The 23,971-nt window shown below is 33.5% G+C and overlaps 1 protein-coding gene across 1 annotated transcript; it reads left to right on the top strand.

The window, feature by feature from the left end:
- Positions 1 to 390: 390 nt before the first annotated feature.
- On the top strand, positions 391 to 22,758 carry LOC133330882 (cartilage oligomeric matrix protein-like; the record flags this gene model as incomplete). The annotated part of the gene is made up of 8 exons (XM_061539284.1): positions 391 to 508; positions 13,084 to 13,208; positions 20,263 to 20,469; positions 20,533 to 20,648; positions 20,712 to 21,484; positions 21,708 to 21,805; positions 21,875 to 22,612; positions 22,679 to 22,758. Coding segments are annotated over 8 exons (2,246 nt in total), but the record flags the coding sequence as incomplete, so codon positions are not given.
- Between the last annotated feature and the right edge of the window lie 1,213 nt (positions 22,759 to 23,971).

Raw genomic sequence — 23,971 nt, 5'->3', positions numbered from 1 at the left:
TTTATAAAGACCAATTGGTCTGTATAGAGACCCTCAGGTCTTTATAAAGACCAATTAGTCTGTATAGAGACCCTCAGGTCTTTATAAAGACCAATTGGTCTGTATAGAGACCCTCAGGTCTTTATAAAGACCAATTGGTCTGTATAGAGTCCCTCAGGTCTTTATAAAGACCAATTGGTCTGTATAGAGATCCTTAGGTCTTTATAAAGACCAGTTGATCTGTATAGAGACCCTCAGGTCTTTATAAAGACCAATTGGTCTGTATATAGACCAAGGTCCTTATATAGACCCTTTTTGTCTTCGGCTATGTTTTATATTTTTAAAAATTTTCGTATCTTATTGAATTTCGTTTTGGGTGACTTTTAGTAATTCCTAATTTTTGTCTTATAGGTGTTGAATGCTATGACAATTTGTCAGGACCAAGATGTGGCCGTTGTCCCCTAGGCATGGTTGGTGATGGTAAAATTTGCAAACCAGGAGTAACATGTGCCGATCGCCCCTGTTATATGTAAGTATTAAAAATGGATTTTTAATTAAAAAAAGGTTTTCTAAAGAAAACAAAAGTGGTCAAAACTCCATAAATTATAAAAAAATTCCCTTTCAGTTCAAAATCCCACAACTAAGAACCAAAACAAACGATAAAAGGATTCCATTTCATTATGATTTTATTGTCAAACAAGGTCGGTGTATTATTTATGTTCAGGGCCCAAAGAGACGCCGACTAGCATATTTGCCTTTGTGGTTGCGAGTTGCAGGTTTATGGCTTTGCGGGGGTTTTGTTTATAGAACGTTTAATGAATATCCATTGTTTTGGCCAAATCTAAATGGCTCATAAATTCGTTAAAAGTCAAAATATTAACAAAAAGATTCTGATGGCCAGCAACAATGGTAGTGGCGGTCATAAAAAGAAATCAAATCTTAAGCGATGCCCACAATGTTGTTTTAGATAATGAAAGGATCAACAGGTGATCCGCTGCCCAGCATTGTCTGATGAGTTGACATTCTTGGAGTTTTCAAGAGGGGTTCTTTAGTTCACGTGTGCCTGTGAGTGTGTGCGTTTGAGAGAGTTATTGTTTTTATTGGAAATCATGTCCCATTGTTGTTTTCTTAAGTGTTTTGATAATTTAATGGCCATTCGGGCTAATAAAATGTCTTTTAAGACGCCTTTACAAAATCTTAAATCAATTTTAGAAAAAACATTTTTGATAAGCAAAGGAGGTCGCGTTAAAGGGAACATCATTTGAAAATGACCTGCAGAGCGGAACCTTTCTTTCGAATTTCATTTGAAATAGACTAGGCACACATCCATAACACAAGTTCTTGACATAAGTTGTTTTTGCTGTTGTTTTTTCTATTTTTGTGTTCCCAAAAATATAAATTATATTTTTGTTAGTTTTTCTTCCAAAGGGCTTTCCCAGCCGGGTAGAATGCATAAATATTTTTTTTATCGTGTTCCCCCTGATGGGAGCTGCATAAGTTGGGAGTGTGGGGAAGAGGAGGAGGAAAAGTGTGATACAGTTGTTGTAAAGAATCTGTGGAATGACAGACCGGCTAACATATTATGCAGGTCTTTAAATATTTCGTTTTTGATGCGATAATGAAAGATGACATTAACGACATGTCGGCTGATACAATAATAATAATATGGGTCGAATAGGCCAATCAGGCCATGAAAGCATAAGTTGGCCAGAAGATGAAGGAAAAGAAGAAGACAAAACGAATGCAAACACACCATGATGTCTCCCATACTCGGCGATTATGTTGACAACTTGGGGTCGAGCATTGGGGTAAACAAAAGAACTCTTTATAGTGTCGTTGTCTGTCTGCTCAGGCGTTCGTTCGCCGGATGGACGGACATCCATTCCATTTAACAGCATTCATTTCACATTTTATGCAAATCAATTCCATGTTAAGAGCTCTACAAACAAACCAGAAAAAATGTCCAGCCGTGGCAACTGACCAGTGCAGGAATGCATATGAAATATCTGAAAAGGGCTAACAGGGGGGCATAACCGAATGAGGTGTAGTCTACAGGTCTTCTACAGGTCACACATATATAGGTGACCTTCTAAATACTCTTAGAGGACCATTTTTATTGCAAACCACATTTTAGGTCGTCTATAGTTAGAATACAAACCTACAGAAGGGTCTATAGGTCCGCAATAAATTCTATAGATCCTCTACAAAAAGAAGACCGTCCATAGGTCCTGTACAAATGGATACCCTTTCTTGGTCTTCTATAAATAGAAAATATAGGTATTCTTTAAAAAGAAAAAAGAATGACAAGTCCCCTATAAATAGAAGTATTCATACAGGTGGATTGATAAAATATTGATATTCTGGATTTAAAGCGTGGATTTTTATATAAACGGAAGACTTTCTATAGATTTATAAGCAGGGACACATGAGAGGATTTCTAAGTTGTTTGCAGATTCTCAGGAATATTTTTCAGGCAGCGACAAATACATTAGCTTGGATTTTTAAGAATTTTTTCAGGGGCTAGCAGATATCAAGCTGAGGCAAAAGTTTGGATTTTTTTCAATTATCGATCCAGGATAAAATGTGGTTTTAAGAAAATATTTTTCAGGGACTGGATTTTTTTCAAAAATTTTTCCAGGAATATTAAAGGATATTTTTTCAGGGTCTTAATCCGATTTTTCAGGGCCGGAATTTTATGATTTTTTTGTGATTAAGGGGAATATTTTTAAGATTTTTTTCAGGGCCTTCCTTTAGATCCTAACTGAGACAAAAATCGTGGATTATTATATAAATGGTCAGGAACTAGCAGATACGTTAGCGTGGACAAGCAGATTTTAGGGTTTTTTTCGCGGCCTTCCTTAAGAGCCTAACTGAGACTCAAAGCGTGAAACTTTGACCCCTCAGGTTCAAACTGAGACAAAAGCTTGGATTTTTTTAAAATGTCGAAAGTGGATTTTAATGAATATTTTTTTCATGAGCTTAAGCTATGGGTTTTCTGGGTTTTATATGGACTCAACGCTGATAGTTTTATGATTTAAAAAAATCCGGCCCAAGGCTTATTTTTTAGGAATATTTTTTAAGGATTTTTGAAAAAAATCTGGTGCAAGGCTAGCATTTTTAAAAATATTCTTTTTTAGTCCATATCTAAAAAAATTAGTTCATATCTAAGACATAAACGAGGATTCTAAATATCAGGGACCATTTGCTTTTTCAAATTTGCAGATTTTCAAATGTGTTAGGGCTATCCAAAGTTTACCGAATATAGCGTACAACCAAAAAAACAAAATGATAACATGGCGCACCTTGTTGCAGTATTTTGTACAAAAATATTCTGTTCCCATTGTCATCAACAACGTCGTCAGGCCATTGTGAGGCTGATGCTCCAGCAATATCTGGCCTCTGTTTCGGTGCCATTCCATAATAAAAAGGGAGATATCCATAACATTGCCCTGCACCAAAATGTAAACACCTACAACTATCAACGCCAGCTCAAGCACTTACTTAAAGTGTGATGGTGCAGGCCAAGACCAACGGTCGATGTCTACAAGCCCTTCCGACATCATATCAATTTCATTCAACGTTTTTTTTCTTGTTGTTGCTTTATTGTGCGTAAATATTTGAAGAGCTTGCTCAATGGCGGTTATCCAGCTAACTAAGTGAATGGATATGATTGTGGACAAAAGACAAGACAAGTCAAGAAGATGAAATGGAAATTGAAAACAAAAACGAAGAAGACTAAAGTGTTAATTTAAATCGATTTTTTATTTGGGTCTCCAAAGAAGCAAATGAAATGAAATGCACTTGATATTCAAACTAGGCACACGCTTATGGACCCTCCGTTGGATGTTAAAAGCTATTTTGGAATTTCTTATTTGGGCATTCCATATTCCATTAGCAGGGCGAACATCAAGTTCCGGCATATGGTGCTGTGAGTGGGGGGTTTATTTTTTCTTCTTTTTGTTTTTGTGAACCATCTTTTGACATTTATGTGCCATCAAGCCATTGTTATGGCCATTTTTATGAGTTTGCATTATCTTTATGGACGATTTATAACCATTCTTTTGGGAATGGAGAAGAAAACCAAAATGAAATGAAAAGAAACAACCCACCAACCAAGACAGACGACACCTTTCTGCATTTTTTGTATTTATTGCAATCCATCTAGCCATGGGAGCGAGCCTCCTTAACTCTTCAAAATATGTATGAAACTTTTTTTTACAAAAAATTATCATAACATTTTTTTTTGTGAACTTGGCATATCTTCTCAACATTATTGTCATTGATTTTAGTTTAACCTTAAAAATTGTTTTTTTTCATTGATTTTAGTTTAACCTTAAAAATTGTTTTTTTTTTTCATTCATTTGTATGACAAATAGTATTTTATGCTAAAATGCTTGATAGCTCTTTTGTTTTAATATTTCTTCCCCCTTTTTGGGTTCTCCATTTTGTTGGGGAGGCCATGCAAATGTTGTTCGCATTCGAGTGTGGGAGTTTCTCCTTTTAATTTTGTCTTCTTTTGGTGAGAAAATCACCGAAAAAATATTGAAAAGAGAAATATTTCTTCATCTGTGGGCAGTGGTTGCCGTTACAAAATTAATTTATTTTTTTCTTTCTTTCTTCGCTCAATGCTTGATTGGTAATTTAATTCATGGCCTCAATGAAAAAAAAAACACCGTCAAGTCTCTTACCTTTTGCAAGTGGCTTTGATACGCATGCGCACGCCGTTCCCTACTTAAATTGGAAATTTTTTTATTGATCCGAAGAAAGTTGCACAAATTAAGTGTAAAATTGTAAGCAAGTTTTTTTGGAAAACAGTGGTCGTTATTCGACAAGTGTTAGTAGCCTATATAAATACAATATCGTAAGCAAAATGCAGGAATTAAGCGCCTCATATAACAACTTTGAATAAGCTTAGGCAAGAACTGAGATTTTTCTAAATGTCGTTCCAGGATTTTAAAGAATATTTTTTTTTGATTTTTTTCGAATCATTGAGAATATTTTTGAGGGCTTTCCTGTGACATAGGACGCGATTTCGGGTCCAAGGATTTTTGAAAAAAATGTAGCTCCCAGCTAAGACTCAAACGAGGATTTTTAATACCATTTGATACATATCTTCTATTTTCTTCGCATTTTTGGGAGTATTTGAAGTTTACCGAATGTAGCGTACAACAAAAACAAATTATACCATGACGCACCTTGTTGCAGCGAGGATTTTTAGAATATATTTTTCAGGCACTAGGAGATGCACAAGTGTTGATTTTTACGTACATTTTTCAGATTCAAGTTGAAACAATAGCTTGATTTTTTTTACAAATATTGTCCCAGGATAAAATGTGGAATTGAAAGAATTTTTTTTCAGAAGCCTAAGTTAAGATTTTTTTCTGGGTCTTATATGGATCTAAATCGGGAAGTTTTATGATTTTTTAGTGAGCAAATAAATTATTTTTAATTTTTTTTCGTGGCCAAAAAATACACGATAATCCTTAAAAATATTCTTTTAAAAATCCGCGCTATTCCTTAAAAAATATTCTTTTAAAAATCCACGCTAGTCCTTAAAAAAAATATTCTTTTAAAAAACCACCCTAGTCCTTAAAAATATTATTTTAAAAAGCGACGTTTGTGGCTGTGCTGGTCCTTAAAAAATATTCTTTTAAAAAGCCACGCTGTGGCTGAGCTGGTCCTTAAAAAATATTCTTTTAAAAATCCAAGCTTGTGGCTGAACAATACATTTAAAAAATATTTTTTTTAAAATCCAGCTTTTGACTGAGCTAGTATTTAAAAAATATTCTTTTAAAAATCCAAGCTTGCGGCTGAGCTGATCCTTGAAAAATATACTTCTAAAAATCCACGCTTGTGGCTGAGCTGGTCCTTGAAAAAATATCCTTTTAAAAGTCCACGCTTGTGCTGAGCTGGTCCTTGAAAAATATTCTTCTAAAAATCCAGGATTGTGGCTGTGCTGGTACTTGAAAAAATATTCTTTTAAAATCCACGCTTGTGACTGAGCTGATCCTTGAAAAATATTCTTCTAAAAATCCAAACTTGTGGCTGAGCTGGTCCTGGAAAAAAATTCTTTTAAAAATCCAGGATTGTGGTTTGAAAAAATATCCTTTTAAAAATCCACGGTTGTTCAATCCCTGAGAATATTTATAAAAATCCACGCTTGTATCTCTTCTAGTTCCGATAAATAATCTTTTCAAAATTCTCGTTTGTACCTCTTCTAGTCCTGAAAAAATCATAAAACCAGTGAGCAGAGCAGTATAGTCGAACGGTGCCGACCATATGATACCATACACAACTTGCACAAGTATCTTTCTGCGGTTCTATATTCTGAGCCTGGGCAATATTTACACCCTTTTGACCGATTATAGGTCAACAGATCTACTTTCGAACCCTGGCATATTTTCCAAATCTTGTTTTCCCGATGTAAATATTTACGCTATAAAATAACCATTTGGTCACTTTAGGTTTTGGTTGATTTGACCCTCGGAATATTGGCCGATCATCATGTAAATAACCCTTCTAAATATTTGGGTTCCCATTCGCCGTATAAAATATTCGACATTCTGCGTATAATAACGACCTCTAGAGCGACTTAAATTCTGACTAAAATAAATTTTTCGGTAAATTTCACCCCCTAAATATTAACGTAACATCACCGAAAATTATAAGCGTCGCCCTTGACCATAACCAGAACTTTATGTTAAATTCCAAAGTTACCAGCGCGACACGTTTCGCCTCCAATGGGGTAATAGTAATACTAAACAATATCGTAAAACATATACCCCTTTTAATATTTACGTATCACTTCCACATATGAGTACATACAGCCATATAATGGGTATCAATTTTAAAGTCAACCACTTCTCTTGGATATACTATCAACTTCTCGGATATAGGTCCTTTAGGAGTAAATATATACAAATGTCGTAATTTTTCACACAAAAGTCTGGGTTCACTTGATCCGCTTAATATCGACGATTTTCATCAAAACACTCATGTTTAAAACTTTTGTCAAAACAAATCCAACATTCTCTGTAAAAAATTAAAATTTTATTAAGAGTCCTTATCTTGAATTCCTTTCCAAGTTTCTGTAAAAAATTGAATATTTTATGCAGAGTCCTTGTCCCGATTATCTTTCCAAGTTTAAAATATGCCTACTGCTGCAATTTCCCACCAATTTTCAAGTGCCTCAGGTCATGTCAATAAATAACAACAACAGCAAAAAAACAAAAAATTGAATTTCAAATGATTTCATAATCAAACATAAGCGGTGGTCTGCCGATTCAAATCTAACATTTTGCTTGACAAGCCTGACAAAACAAAAACGAAACGACAACAAATATGGGGGTGGATTTGATTGTCATCCCAGCCGTTAAGTGGAGAAATATGCTTTGATTTTTTTTTTTTTGATATTGTTGTTGGTGCTTTGTTTTCCAAACAAGACAGCAATTAATTGATGGGAACGCGTATAACCATTTCGTGGGTATTGGTTTTGACAAAGAGTTTTGATGATGGACAGACATACATATGTATATGACATATGGTCCGCTATGACCATAATACTTAGAAGAATAAAAAATACTTTAGATATACAAGAGAACACTTGTTAAAAATCAATAAGGCTAAAAGCTTTTCAAATAAAAAAACACGAAGTTTTAGGCTTCTGTTGGTTGTGAACAAAAAACAAACACAAGTTGTACCTATTGAGCTTATTAATGGCGTTAGTGCAAAAAAACGAAAAGACATTATTTTACCATGGAAAAAATTACCCCTTAGAAGTCGGCATCGTTTGTCAATTGCCTTGGGAACTTCTTGGGTATTAATTGTTTACTTTCCTTTGCTTGAGTGCAAATATTTTATATACTTCAGGGAATGGAGGAGAACCTTTCCTTCGGGTTTGTCGTCGTTGTCGCCGTCGTTGTTGTTGGTCATACATTATTGTCAGTGGTAGGGTTTGGTTCGGTTTTTGGTTCTCATACAATGCGTTTTTTGTTGTTTTTGTGGCACTTAAATGGCGTTCAACATTTGCATTTGGCCATACAATTTACCAAACAATCTCATGATGAAGTGCTAGTGGAAGAAAAGCAAAAGCCAAGTTACTTAGTCTTCTGTATATTTTCCTTGTTTTTATTGTCCTTTACACATCCATATTTCATAATACCAATTTGCCAATTCCCAGTTTTTTTTGTTTTTGCGTCGCCGTTGTCGTTTCGTTTTGGGTTGGGCCTTTTTGGATTCATTGGTTGTTAGTCTGAGTGTGGTGTGTTGGAGTTGTTGGCGAATGACTCAGTTCCCGGCTTTCCAACCTAATGCTTTAGGCCAGAAGATGCAACCAGCTTGGTTCTTTTGTTTTTATTTTTCGTTTTGAGTTGCAGCATAAGTGGTGGTGCCTACACTTTAAAAGATTTTATATTTGTTCGCTTCAAGCTTGGCTAAATAATGTGTGAACAAAATCTAAATGCGTATGAAAAACGAAATCCATTTAGTAGAAGTTCTGTTTCTATGATAGTCGACAAGAAATTTAGGTTGGGGTTTAGTGTAATAATTTAGGGTAAATTTTATTTTATATTTTTACTAATTAATAGGAAATTGTCTTTAGAAAACGAGATATCAAATTGTAAACTCAAAGATTGGAAAAATCGGCAAGTGTCTCAAATATACCGAAAATGAGGCAGAGCCTTTATATAGGGTATATGTGAAACCTGTGAGCGGAGCTGTATAGTCAGACGGGGGACACTATGTGCTACCCTACACAACTACCACGAAAATCAAACTATTCTGAGCCTGGACAATATTTCGTGATATTTCCACCCTCTTGGCCGATTATATGTTAACAGCTTCACTTTCTAACCCTGGCATTTTTTTCCAAATCTTGTTTTCTCAAGGTGAATATTTACGCTATGAAATAACCATTTGGTCACTTTAGGTTTTGGTTGAATTGAACCTCGGACCGAGGGTTCGATGACCGATCATCATCTAAACAACCATTCTAAGTATTTGGTCAGATCCCCTTCACCATGTGATGTTCTGCTTATAATAATGCCCCCTAGAGCAACCCTAAATAACATCTCAACATCACCGAAAATGATAGGCATCGTCCTTGACCATAATCGGAACTCCATTAAATCCCTTGAATTTTAACCAACCATTATGAAAAAATAGGGGTCTTCTGTGGCCAGAACACATCCTTCATGCGAAATTTCGTAAAGATTGGTCCATAACTATGGCCTGTATCGTGTTTACCAATTATAATGGACAGACGGACGGACGAACACACATGTCTAGATCGACTCAGTTATTCGAGATATGATCGGTATACTTAAAGGTGGCTCTAGGACCAATATTTCGCGGCGTTACAAACTTTCAGGGCCACACAAAGCTATAATACTGACCATCAAACTTCCTGAAATGCGGCAGGACCTTCATGTGAGACATATATAGAAAAATCACAATTTTTTCCGAATAAGTTTTATACCCTCCAAAAATAGACCTAGGGCAATGAATGTACCTATAATGGGGGCAACATAAAGACATGGACCTATATTGAAAATTTCTACGAAAAAAATCTTTAAGCACCCACCCCCAAGTATCCAGAATGCCAAATGTAAACCACATCGATTGACAAATGTGCATATGGCCTAAAATGAGGCAAGACTTTCAAAAAAATGGACCAATATAAACGAGCATGTTTTTTTACCCTCCAGGATTCTGTAATACCACATTACAGTGAATTCAGATGAAAATTGAGTAATATGGGTCGATATCATTAATCATTTCAAGCCATGGATCCATATACCCTCCAAGAAAAATGAAAGGACATAAAGTGAGGCTATATAAAGGCATGGACAATTTTACCCACCAAGGAACCGAACATCAAATTCCAACATTTTGGGTTGAAAAATATGCCTAGGACAGCAGACTTTAAATCTGACCGATTTTTATAATGATGGGTAATGTGAAAACATGTACCTATGTTAACAATTTTGGCAACTATGATTTTCGCCAAATTTACAAAATTCAAATAAATTTTTAATTTGGTCCTATGGTTTGGTTTATACTTCTTATACTAATGGTTTTGGGGTATACCGTTTGAATTTTGAATGCTGATCCGAAAAAAACTATTTAAGGACTTTTTAACATACATTATGTGGTCTTTTTTATAGAAGAAGTCTTCTTTGTTTAGAGTAGCTGTAGGGTTCTTCTTATAGAAGAGCTGGAGGTCTTCTTATTTTAGAAGAGCTGAAGGTGTCTATATTAAAACGGCCAATATTGACAAACATTCGCTAGAATTGTAACAGAAGGACAAATTCAATTCCCATTTTTGGGAAAGGTGTCATCGGTATCTCATGACATTCTCCTACTATTTCTCTTTTTACATACATTTTGGTCCGAAGATTTTTTTTAGAAAAACAACACTAATTATCATACCACCTTCGTATCGAATTCCCATCTATATAATTTTAAGTAACAATAAAACAATGCCTTTTCAGAAAAAAAATTTCTTAGGATATTTTTTGTTTTGCATTTTGGAAATAGATGCATTCAGCATCCAACAGATGAGGCAATGTCAATTCTCCCGGATGAATAAGGCATAAAAAGGTGGCAAGTGAGACTGGGACTAGTGCTGGTGGTACTTGCTGTTGTTGTTCTTGTTGTTTTGGAATACGCCCAAGGTATTTTAGCGTTATGAGCACGCGCAGTCTCCGTTGCCGTCATCGTCTAAGATATTAATTTAAATTCAAGCAGTCAAACCACACCACACTGATGTGTGTTTGATGGCACAGGGAAACCGCTTTTAAATTGTAATACTGCAGTTTCCAGCCAGCTTGCAACATGGGAGTAAAACTATGGCCAGGTTGTGTGTTGTGCTGTGTTGTTTGTCAGTCAGTTAGCTATTTTTTCTTGGTTTTGAGTATTCATAAAATGCGTAGGCGAACTCGTTCAAGACAGTTACCATGGCTAAAAGACAGTCAGATACAATAGATGGATAGATACATGGTTAGGAAGGCTTACTGACTGTGGGCTGTAGACAGTTAGTTTTGTTGTTGTTGCTGTGTGGGGAAAATGAGAGGAGAAAAGTTACAGATGTAATAACACGATCAACATCTGAGCACAGCCAGAAGAGCAATGCAGCAATGCAATTGCATGTATGTTTGCAGATTTTGCTTACCAGGCAACTACATATGTAGCAAGCTAGATTACATACATAGCTACACAGTGTAGTTATTTATGTTTGTATGTTAGCATGCATGAGCTAGGATCATTTCTTTGGTTGTTAGTGTTGTTGTTGCTGTTTTATTTTTGTGATCAATTGATCATAACATCTTTGGGGTATTTTGATTAGTGTTGGTGGCTTGGGGGCTCTGAAAATCAAAAGAAGAAAAAATTGAAACATGTCCGTGTGGCGGCTATTTGGCTAAAGTGTGGGAAAGTTGTGAACAACAAAGCCAGGCGAACTGTTAACGATCTTTGATGTGATAACCACACCACATCACACATCAGCCATCAACCACCGTGGTGCATCCAAGGCATCTACGTAATGTGGACATGCTTGATAAACGCCGTGATCTCGGGCTAATATCCATGAGCGCATGCCTATTGAAGCGTAACATTTTTCACAAGAAAATCCGTTTGTGTTTTTTCATTCTTCATTCCCCACAAATGGATTCTTTTACCACAAACTTAATATCCGATTTTGTGGGAGATATTGATGATCCGTAGATGGCAATGGATTTTGGATTTGTTTGCTTTTGGGGAGAAGTAGTTGGGGTGGCGTATTTGATTTAAGATTATTGACAAATTTAGTTGTTTTCGTTGAAGCTGGTGTCGGCGGTATTCTCTGTGTGATTCGGTTTTTGAGGCCTTTAATCTTTGTTTTGATGCTTTCAGCCAGGCATCTGAGTATTGTTTTGTTGTGTGCGGCTTGGGGTTTTTCAGTGGGCCCAAAAGGCATTTATCTTCTTCTTATTCTGCTTCGTTTTTTCCTTTTAATTTTTTTTTCTGTTCCGCTGTCATCTGCCTACACATTTCCACCAAAAAACACTCCACCATCCCTGCCATATAACCCTCTCCAGATTTTAAAATAAATGAATTCATGTATTGCCTTGTAAGGAAATTGGCCTTTTAATAAGATTTTCTTGTAATTGTTGTTTGGTGTGACCATGTTAAACATTGAACAGAACAACAACAAAAGAACTTTAATGACAGTGACATGTTATTGTAAACAAATCTTTCCTTCCTTCGTTCGTTCGTTCGCTCTTTCTTTAGATTTTTACCCTTTCAATAAGCCTTAAGCCGAAATGCATATAACAAATATGCATGTACATGTACATATGTTTGTCTGTATGTATGCTTAAGTGACAAGCATTCAAATTTCTTTAGTTCTTTGAGACAGCGAAGACAGTGAAGTGAAATGAATTGTTCGACACATTTTGAAAGTTCGAAGCTATTTATGTTAACGTAGAATTTTAAATAGTCCTAATTTTAAATTAATTTTCTTATAGAAAAATCTATGAAGCTTCTATTCTAAGAACATTTCAAATTAGTTTTAAATAATTCCTTAATTTTTATAAAATAAGGATTTCGGTATTTGAGATATTTTACTTCTTCAGTAGTGGCGGTTTATTTGGGATACCATTTGTATTTTGTTTTTGCAAAATATTTTATTTCTTATTAAATATTTACAATTTAAAAAAAAAATTCACACGTAATTAAAATTAAGAAAAGTTATTTTTTATTAATTGTCAATCTAAAAAGTATACATATATTGAAATTTCAAAATTAAAATTTACATCCCATTGCCACACTGTGCAATGTCATAAGAAATCCTTAACATACATTTATTTTAAAATGTCATTCATTAATTATTTTCAAATAATTCATCACGTCTGTATTGTCATCTTTATGACTTTGAAAACATATATCTGTCAAATGCCTTAAAAATTGTTTGTCCCCATATTCATTTAAATTTTTCATTGTTATTTAATTAATTGCAATAACAACAATTCTCTACAATTTATTTGTCATTTATATAAATACATACATATATACCCGTTCGAAAGTAATTTATTATAATCCATTTGTTTTTTTTTCTTCTTCTTGCAGAGGCGTTCAATGCCACGATACAGTAAATGGCGCCCAATGCGATCAATGTCCACTTGGTTTTGAAGGTGATGGACGTACGTGCAACAAACAGCGTAGTCCTTGCTTAGATGGACCCTGTCCTACTGGTGAGTTTTGAACAATTTCTTTCTTCTTTCAAAAATTAATATACGTACATTATGTACAAAATTTTTTGTATATTTTTAAGATGTAGGTTGCTACAAAATTTAGTTGGTTTTTGCCCAGTATAGCTTATTTTTTAGATAATAGATATGCCATTAGTTTTCCTGTAGAACAATATTTCTCTCGAATTGGAAATATTATATATTATTCCTGAGTCCATTGAAATTCTCAGCCGACTGAGGAATATTTTTCTGTAGTAAAAATTGATCAGTCCTCTGGGGACCATTTTTTTGTAGACAAAATTCAGCAGCCCATTTTGGTCTATTTATCAATTGATGATCATCATAAAGATTTAAGGACTATTTTTCTACAGAAAAAAATCTAAAAAAATCTAAATCCTCTGTGGGGATTATTTTTCTATAGAAAAAATCCTCAATCTCAACTGAGTGCTATTTTTCTATAGAAAAAAATTTGCCAGCCCACTGAGGACGATTTTTTTATAAAAAATAATTCAGACAATAGAAATTGTCAGCACACAGAAAATTCATTTTCTATGAAAAAATGTCCTTGCTCGCTTTTTCTATAGAAAAAATTGTTCAGCCTTTGAGGATTCTTTTTCTCCAGAAAAAAAAAACAGCCAACAGAGAACTATTTTTTCTATAGAAATAAATACATCAGTTCCATCTGAGGACTATTTTTCACTTCGATTACTTAATGAGTTCCAAAAGAGGAATATTTTCCTGTAGAAAGAAATTCCTCAGCGCCAACTGAGCACTATTTTTCTATAAAAAAATTCCTCAGTCTCAAATGACGACTATTTTTCTAAACAAAAAATCATCTGTCCCACCCCAAGACTATTTTTTGTAGGAAAAAATACTCAGTCCAATTTGCGGATTATTTTTGTCTAGAAAATCCTCTGTCCCATTTGAAGACTATTTTTCTACAGAAAAAATCCTCAGTCAAATCTGAGAACTATTTTTCTACAGAAAAAAATCGTCAGTTCCATCTGAGGTCTATTTTTCACTTCAATTAATTCATCGTTCCCAAAAAAGACTATTTTCCTATAGAAAGAAATTCCTCAGCGCCAAGTGAGCACTATTTTTCTATAGAAAAGATTTCTCAGTATCAAATGACGACTATTTTCCTATGGAAAAAATCCTCAGTCCAATTTGAGGACTATTTTTCTATAGAAAAAATTCCTCAAACCCATCCTAGGACTAGTTTTCTATATAAAAAATCCTTAGTCCAATCTGAGAACTATTTTTCTATAAAAAAAATCAGTTCCATCTAAGGAATATTTTCCTATAGAAAAAAATTCCTCAGCGTCAGTCTCAAATGAGAACAATTCTCAAATATCAGTACTGAGGACTATTTTATATAGAGAAAAAAATCGCCAATTCCAACTGAGGAATTTTTTTTCTATAGAAAAAAATGTCAATGCCAGCTGTGGACTATTTTTATATATAAAATATCATCAGTCCCAATAGAGGGTTATTTTCTATAGAAAAAAACTTCAATCCTAACTGAGGATTATTTTTATCTAGCAAAAAATCGTCAGTACCAAATGAGGACTAGTATTCGATAAAAAATTCGTCAAAATTGTTAGTCATAACTATTTTTGCTATAAAACACCCCTCTCCAATGAAAAGGTTTAAATTTGTTACTCTTAAGGATTAACATTGAATGTTATCATATGACCTAATTTAACTTCAAAGGTTCCCAGAAACACTATGTCGTAAATTATATTTGAAAAAGGTCAAATTATTTATCTTCCTTTCTAAAAAAAGATCCCCCATAACGAATTCTATAAACTCATACAGGAGCATTTAGTTTTTTTTGACTTTTAAATTGTTTTCCTTTTTTAAGGTTCAAATCTGAAGTGTTAAATTGATTTTGAAAACCAGCAATTAATGTCCACCTCAATAGGGTTTTAGTAAATGATTTAGTTAAGCAATTTTTTGGCGGTCTACTTTAAAGTTTTTGCTTGTGATTTGTGAAAACGAAACAACCACAAATCATTCATGACCCTATAATTTTTTTAATCATCTTCACATTAACAACAACAGCAGCAACACCACCAACTTTGGCATAATTTCTTTTACTAATACGCAATTTTGTGAATTTTTATAGGAAGCCTTGTAGTGCCAAGCACAAATGTTCAACATTATCAGAGGCATTATAGTTCATCGCGTAAATATTCGGTAGTGACATCATAAGGCGAAGAATAATCGGTTTGGTAATCAAACCAAAAAGAAAATCGATTTGTACCGTCTCTCACAGCATAAAAAAGCAGCTTAAATGGAATTTTGCAAAACAATTTCTAATGATATTCTTCTCTGCACAATTTTGTCTATAAAGTTGTGGCATAGTTTTCCCTCACTTTGTAATTTTAGTTTAATAATTAAAATAACTAATTTAAATATTATAACTATGGATCGATTGTGGACATCAATCAAATGGAATTTTAAAAAATGATTTAAAATTTACATGTTTTTGTTTTGTCCATAATCCCGCCATAAATAATTATTTGCAAAATTAAAAAAAAATCGTTCACTTCCTCCCACTCACCCACTTATTTAACTTTAGTTATACAATGAAAGTATTATTTTATCCCAAAATAAATGACGAAGAAGAAAACGAAAACAAATCGAATATTAATATAATACATAAATAATAGTAATATATATATATATATATATATATATATTTTTTGTAACAAATAATACTTAATTTTATTTAAATATCAATTTAAATTTTCCTTAACATTAAGCCACACCAGAAAGTGGAGATTATATTTTTGTAAATTAAAAATTAAGTCGAAAAACAATTCGAAAACAAAAAAATATTTTGTAATTAATTTTATATTGTCATGTAAAAAAATATGTATTTTAAAAAACGTAATAATAAAAACGACAAAAAATTATTGGTACAGAAGCAAAAAAACGTTATAATTTTTTATTTCGAAAGGAAGTTTAGACCACAACCACCATGACCACCACCCGTTCCATTGTTGGCCAATGGGATCAATGGTAAATATTTTTTGTTGTCCACATTTCATTAAAAAAATATTTCTAAATTCATCTGAATCATTTCTAATTTTTGGTGTTGTGTATATTTTTGTCTCTGTATGTGTGTGTGTCTTGTTTTTTGTGTAATAATTTAAAACAAATATATATTTCCATTTTCTGGTAATAAATAATAATAGTACTAATGTAGCATATTTATATGTATGTAAATGTAAATAGTATTTTAATAATTGCATGCCATTAACAAATAATGAAATTAATAACATATTATAATTGTAGTACTAAAAATAATAATAATGTAATTAACCCCTACTATCCCAATTTATTGGCATGTTGTATTAATTAATTTATCGTAAGTGGGTATAAATTAAAGCTTAACTCTTTCTCTAGCTTTCTAAAAATTTCCGTAGGCACATCTGAGGACTATTTTCTGTAGAAAAAATTCCTCAGCTAAATTCAGAGCCATACTTTTCTATACAAAAAAAATCCCATCTGAGTTCTATTTAAAAATAAAAATCTGTCCCATCTGAGGTTTATTTTTCTATAAAAAATCCTCAGACCACTTTGAGGACTATTTTTCTACCGAAAAAAATACTTCAGTCGTATCTGAGGACTATATTTCTATACAAAAAATAATTTCTCAGGCCCATGTGAGAACTATTTTTCTATAACAAATTCATCAGCCATTCTGAAGACTATTTTTCTATAAAAAAATCCTGTAGAAAAAATTCGCTGCGCAATGGAGATCTATTTTTTTCAAAAAAATATTATTTAGGACTATTATTCTATAAAAAATCCGTGGATTTTTTTAAATACTCAGCCCAATTGGGGACAATTTTGCTATAAAAAAAATCCTCAAATGTGCCAAGAATTTTCTTATGGATGCGCATAGGATTTTTTCTATAGAAAAATAGTCCTCATTTATGCAGAGGAAACAAATTCTTCAGTCCTATCTGAAAACTAATTTTCTATAGAAAAAATCCTCAGTTCCCTCTGAGGACTCTTTTTCTATAGAAAAAAGTTCAACACCATCTATGGATTATTTTCCTATAGAAAAAATTATAAGCCATACTGAAGACTATTTTCACAAAACAATTCCTCAGTACCATCTGTGTAATACTGTTCTATAGAAAAAATTCTCAGTATCATCTAAGTACTATTTTTCTATAGAAAAAATTCCTCAGTATCATTTGAGGACTATTTTTCTATAGAAAAAAATCGTCAGTATCATCTGAGGACAATTTTTCTATAGAAAAAAATCGTCAGTTACATCTGAGGACTACTTTTCTATAGAAAAAAATTCCTCAGTAACACCTGAGGCCTATTTTTCTATATAAAAAATCCTCAGTACCACCTAAGAACTATTTTTCTATAGAAAAAAATCCTCAGTACCATCTGAGGACTATTTTTGTATAGAAAAAAATTCCTCAGTACCATCTGAGGACTATTTTTGTATAGAAAAAAATTCCTCAGTACCATCTAAGGACTATTTTTCTATAAAAGAAAATCCTCACTTCCATCTGAGGACTCTATTTCTATAGAAACAATTCCTAAGTTCCATCTGAGGACTATTTTTCTATAGAAAAAAATTCTTCAGTACCAAATGAGGACTATTTTTCTATAGAAAAAAATTCCTCAGTACCAACTGAGGACTATTTTTCTATAGAAAAAAATTCCTCAGTACCATCTGAGGACTATATTTCTATAGAAAAAAATCCTCAGTATCGTTTGAGGACTAATTTCCTATAGAAAAAATCCTCAGTATAGTCTGAGGACTTTTTTCTATAGAAAAAAATTCCTCAGTATCTTCTGAGGACTATTTTTCTATAGGAAAAAATCCTCAGTACCATCTGAGGACTATATTTCTATAGAAAAAAATCCTCAGCATCGTCTGAGGACTATTTTTCTATTAAAAAGGTTCTCTGCTCTTTTCCTATAGAATTGAGGACAATTTTCTATAAAAAATGTTCTATATGAGGACTATTTTTTTCATCTGTCCAATCTGAGACTTATATTTCTATAGAACAAATTTCTCAGGGTACTACTTATCTAAAGAAGAGGTTTAATTAAAAAAATCATCAACCCCATTGTAAAATATACTAGCATATGCTTGTTACTTCGCTAGCGAATGTGGGAATTATTTAAGATCCAATACCGACCACAATTAAAATTTTAGTACCATTTAGTTCCTATGTTCTCTTATAGTACGTATTTCCATAACTACCTCCATATCTCTACACTACACACCGATTCAGACCGCATCAGAAATTTAGCTCAAATATAGCTTCACCCAAATCGATATAGGTTCACTACCTACATTAATAATCATAAGTAAGAATTTTCAGTATTCCAGCTCTATCTTTTCGTACACATTAGTTCAAATTTCCAAATCTACCTACATATCCCAGTGATCCTAACTCTACATTTCAGGATTTCAGCTCTATTGGTTCACCAAAAAATTCAAATTGTGCCAAATTTAGTACACATAAGTACGAATTACCCAAACTACAAATATATCTCAATTCTACACTCCAACAGTAATCCTAACACCAAATTTCAGGAATCCAGCTCCATTGGTTCAGCAAAAAAATTAAATAGTAACAAATTTAGTACACATAAGTACGAATTACCCAAACTACCAACATATCTCAGTTCTACCATGCAGTTGTAATCTTATTTACAAATTTCAGTGTCCCAGATCTATCGGTTCGCCCAAATACAAATTGTACCAAATATAGAACCATTTTGTACTTTTCGTACTCATAAGTACAAATATCAAAAACCAGCTACATGCCTCAATACACCCCGTCCGTAATATTAATTTCAAATTTCAGGATTCCAGTACTTTTCGTATACACGACTGCACACTTCCAAAACCCACCATCAATGACCCGGTAGAGTTCTAGCACTACTGGTTCGCCAAGTATAAATGGTATCACATTAAGTACATTTCGTCCCGTTCTAGTACGAATTTCCCAACACCCAGCCTTATCTGACCTCTTTGGACCAAGAGTGACCCTCACCCATATTCTAGCTTCAGACGATTTGTCGATGAATCTTTAATTCAGTCAGTGAATTTGTCGGTTAGTATAGATAGATTTAAATAAAATTTTAAATGAACATTGGTCCCATAGGCGGAACTTTTTTAAAGTATATTTACTGTTTACAAAATACCACCACATTTCTGACTAACTGAGACAATTGAATCAATTTTTATTCTTTTGAATTTTTAGAGGTCACAAAAATTGACAATTGTCATGTTGGAATATTTTAGAAATTCACACCTGTCAGATCGAGTACACATTCTAACCAAATTTACCTTGTGCTATTAAAAATCCCACTTTTTCAAGTACTAATTCTATGGAATTTTATAGCATGTAAAATAAAAAAAACACCTTGTAATATTACAGCTTCATTAACATTACTAACGATTTGTTTGGTAAATTTTTGTGTAACACCTCTTTTAACACATTTTGTTAACTGTTTGGGTAAATATTTGTCAACTATAGTGTTGGAATGTTACGATACTTTTAACAATAATTGGTTATGTTTTCGTAAAACCTATGTTCAAATATTTATTTGTAATTAGTTTAATGAGGGTGATTTGTATGTTTTGTCGTAATTTACATGTTGTCACAAAACTTACAAAATATTAAAAAAATAAACATTCGAAATATAGTTAAGACTTTAGGTCTACATTTTCCAATCAGAATGAATTTTATTCATTGTAATAGGGTTCGTAATGGATTGAAAAAATTCATTGCAACTAAAATTGTCAATATGCATTTTTAGAAATAACCTCCATATATTTTAAAAGCCTGGCCATTCTTAATAAAATTTTTATTAGACGGTATTACAGGCCTAAAATTGGCTAATATTCCCAACCAATTTCAGTGAAATATGTTTGCATTTCAATCAAAACGATTTTTCTATTTTTAAATATTCCAATTAAATCAAAATAATCACAAAAAATGTGGAGCCTTCTATTCAATTCCTTTTTTATTCAAATAATCATTTTTCTATTCCTTTCCAGGCACCAAATGTACCGAATCTGTGATTGCTCCATACTATCGTTGCGTTTCCTGTGGCCGCGGTGAACAATTGAATGGAACCACTTGTGTAGATGTAAATGAATGTGAAATGTATCGGCCATGTGATATATTGTCGACATGCGTCAATCAAAGTCCCGGGTTCCGTTGTGAACCATGTCCTTTGGGCTATGAAGGAATGCATTCTTATGGTAAGTTCCTATTTGGACTCTCACAAGAAGTTTCATTTATTTATTCTCCTTTGTCTTCTTCAGGTTACTATGCCGAGTACTGGACAAATACCTATCAACGTCAGACCTGTGTGGATATTAACGAATGTCAAACTGGCATGGCACGATGCGAAGAGAATGCTGTCTGTGTGAATACAATTGTAGGATAATTTATAAACTATTTATGTATTGTATTTTCTAAAAAAATTTTTATTTTATTCTAGGGTTCCTATCAGTGCCACTGCCGAGAAGGTTATAAACACAATGGTACCAATTGTGCCCCTGTTGCTGGCCTATGTCCGGATGGTACCATCTGCGATAGCAATGCTATGTGTTTGCTTTCGGACAATTATAAATATCGCTGTAAATGCAATGTTGGCTGGGCTGGCAATGGCTTTGTATGTGGTCGTGATCAAGATTTAGATAGTTGGCCCGATCATCAGTTACCCTGCTCGGAATTGCATTGCAATCAAGACAATTGCCCCCATCTGCCCAATTCGGGTCAAGAAGATTCCGATCATGATGGTATCGGTGATGGTTGTGACGATGATGCTGATGGGGATTTGCTAACAAATGACAAGGATAATTGCCCATTTGTCTATAATGCTGATCAATTGGATTCGGATCATGATGGTGTGGGTGATGCTTGTGATAATTGTCCATTTGTACCGAATCGCAAACAATTGGATACGGACAATGATGGTTTGGGCAATGATTGTGATGAGGATATTGACAATGACACAGTGGTCAATGCCTATGATAATTGTGTATTGGTGGCGAATACAAATCAATTGGATTTTGATGGTGATGGTATTGGTGATGTTTGCGATAATTGTCCAAGTATTTCGAATCCATCTCAAGAGGATCGTGATAATGATTTACTGGGTGATGCCTGTGATAGTGAAATTGATGGTGACAATGATGGTGTTCAGGATAGTGAAGATAATTGTCCAATGGTTAGCAATGCCGATCAATTGGACACGGATAGTGATGGAAAGTAAGTAGTGGGACCATAAGGGTATATTTTTGAATACACCAACATGGGGGATATATTTTCTTTATTTTGAAAATATTTTTAAGGAAAAACATACCTACTTCTTCGAACGTATTCATAATATTTTAAATCCTCAAAGAAATAATATTATTAGATTAAGAATGTCGACCACTATATTTTTAACTCTTCAGATTTATTTAATAACCGTTTTCCTTTTTTCCCCTAGGGGTGATGCTTGCGATGATGATATGGATGGTGATGGTATACCCAACTATCGAGACAATTGTCCATTGGCCAAAAATCCCAATCAATTGGATTTGAATAGTAAGTATCTGCTACGAACTCAAAACTCATTTTAAATCACTAAAAAATCTTCTTCTTTTCAACTCCCAGGTAATGGCAAAGGAGATCTCTGTGAATTCGATGAAGACGACGATGGCACACCAAACATAATCGACAATTGTCCAAATAATTCCATGATTTACTCCACCGACTTCCGAGCCATACGTTCCGTGATTTTAGATCCCGAAGGAGAAGCTCAACTCGATCCCAATTGGGAGGTACATGCCAATGGCTCGGAAATTATACAAACTTTAAATAGTGATCCTGGCCTCGTTGTGGGTCATGACGCATTTGGTGGCGTCGATTTCGAAGGCACTTTCTATGTCAATGATGACACCGATGATGATTATGTCGGTTTTATATTCAGCTATCAAAGTAATCGTAAATTCTATATTGTCATGTGGAAAAAGAATACCCAAACCTATTGGCATTCGACACCATTCCGTGCCTCTGGTGAACCGGGCATACAAATTAAATTAGTCGATAGTATAACCGGACCGGGCTCAATGCTGCGCAACAGTTTATGGCATACAGGAGATACCAAGGATCAGGTGCGTCTATTGTGGAAGGATCCCAAAAATATGGGTTGGAAAGAGAAGACATCATATCGTTGGTCTTTGCTACATCGTCCGGCTATTGGTCTCATACGTTTGCGCATGTTTGAGGGGGATCATATGGTCTTGGATTCGGGTAATGTTTATGATTCGACGTTGAAAGGCGGCCGCTTGGGTGCCTTCTGTTTCTCACAACAAATGATTATTTGGTCGGATCTGATATACAAGTGTAATAGTAAGTAGAACTTTTTTTGGATTTTGGTGAAATTATCTAAATGTAAAAAATCTTTTTTTGTTACAGCTCGTGTTCCTGCCTTGGTTTACAATGAATTACCCGCCCATTTGAAACATAAAGTTGAAATTGATAGATAATTTTTTTAATAAGCATTAAATTACGACGAAGGAGAATAATTGCTGGAGTTCATAAAATAAAAAGTTGAATTGAAGATGCATGGATTAGACTAGACTAAAACGGTTCTCTACTTAAAAGACATATACTGAGTTTCAGATTTTCGAACTACAGTAACCAATGGAGATAAGGATGTCATAAAAATTGGGTTATCTAAGTAGTTTAAAGCATAATGTTTGAAACAGCTTTATTTTATCCCCTTTAATACTGTATTCTGTTCTATTATTAAAACTCTCGCGTGCAATTATTCTCTTTTGTACGAATATGTATTTGAGATTTTTTATAGGTTATAGTGGTGCTTCAAGTCCTTGTCACTGTTACTTAAATAAGATACTAGATTAATAAGACTAATTTAGAACGAACGAAAAAAATATAATATTGCCATAATTAATTATATGTTATAAGTAATTAATACAATTTATAAGACGAACGAATTCGAATCCAATAAAATTGAACGATATTAATAATTTTTTATATAACAACAAAAAATGTATATGAATAAAAAGTACGAAATTGAAAAATTCGGTAAGGAGTTTCAAAAATTCGAAAATAAGTCTCAGTTCTGTGCATATTTAACAACAATACTAGGCGATATCATTATAAACTAATTTATTATCTATCTTATCTATTTCATTGAGCATTCAGATAATGCTAATTATCACTTACATGACATATGTATATATGTATAGCAAGGAATAAAACTATGGAATTCCCTATAACCATTAATGCAAAATAATACCCTTACTGTTCGGTGCTGGTCGCCTATTACGTGAAAACGAAAAACACCCCAAAAATCGATCTTGCAAAACTGGTATGAATTCTCGTTTTTCAAGATCGATTTTTGTGTGATTTTTCATTTTCAGGTAATAGGCGCCCAGCACCGAACAGTAAGGGTATTTCGGTTCATCGCTGGTTTTAAATGCAAATAACTCAGCAACTACTTGACCGATTTTTATAAATTTTGGACCAATGTATAGAGGGAATTCCACAGTTTTATTCCATTCTATTACAATACATATATACATTTGGTATGTAAGAGAGAATTAGAATTATGTGAAAGAAATGTAAAATATCCACTATTTTTGCGTTAAATGTAAACAAAGTAATATAGTCGATTGGTAGCATGTGCCATATTCTACATAAATAACAGAATTATGGAGAACCCTACTGAATATTATATTTGTA

This window comes from Musca vetustissima, unplaced genomic scaffold (assembly GCF_032173495.1).
Source record: "Musca vetustissima isolate MV318-11 ecotype Yass unplaced genomic scaffold, APGP_CSIRO_Mvet_v1 utg32523, whole genome shotgun sequence".
Classification (NCBI taxonomy): Eukaryota; Metazoa; Arthropoda; class Insecta; order Diptera; family Muscidae; genus Musca; species Musca vetustissima.
This window is presented reverse-complemented; position numbering and strand designations above follow the sequence as displayed.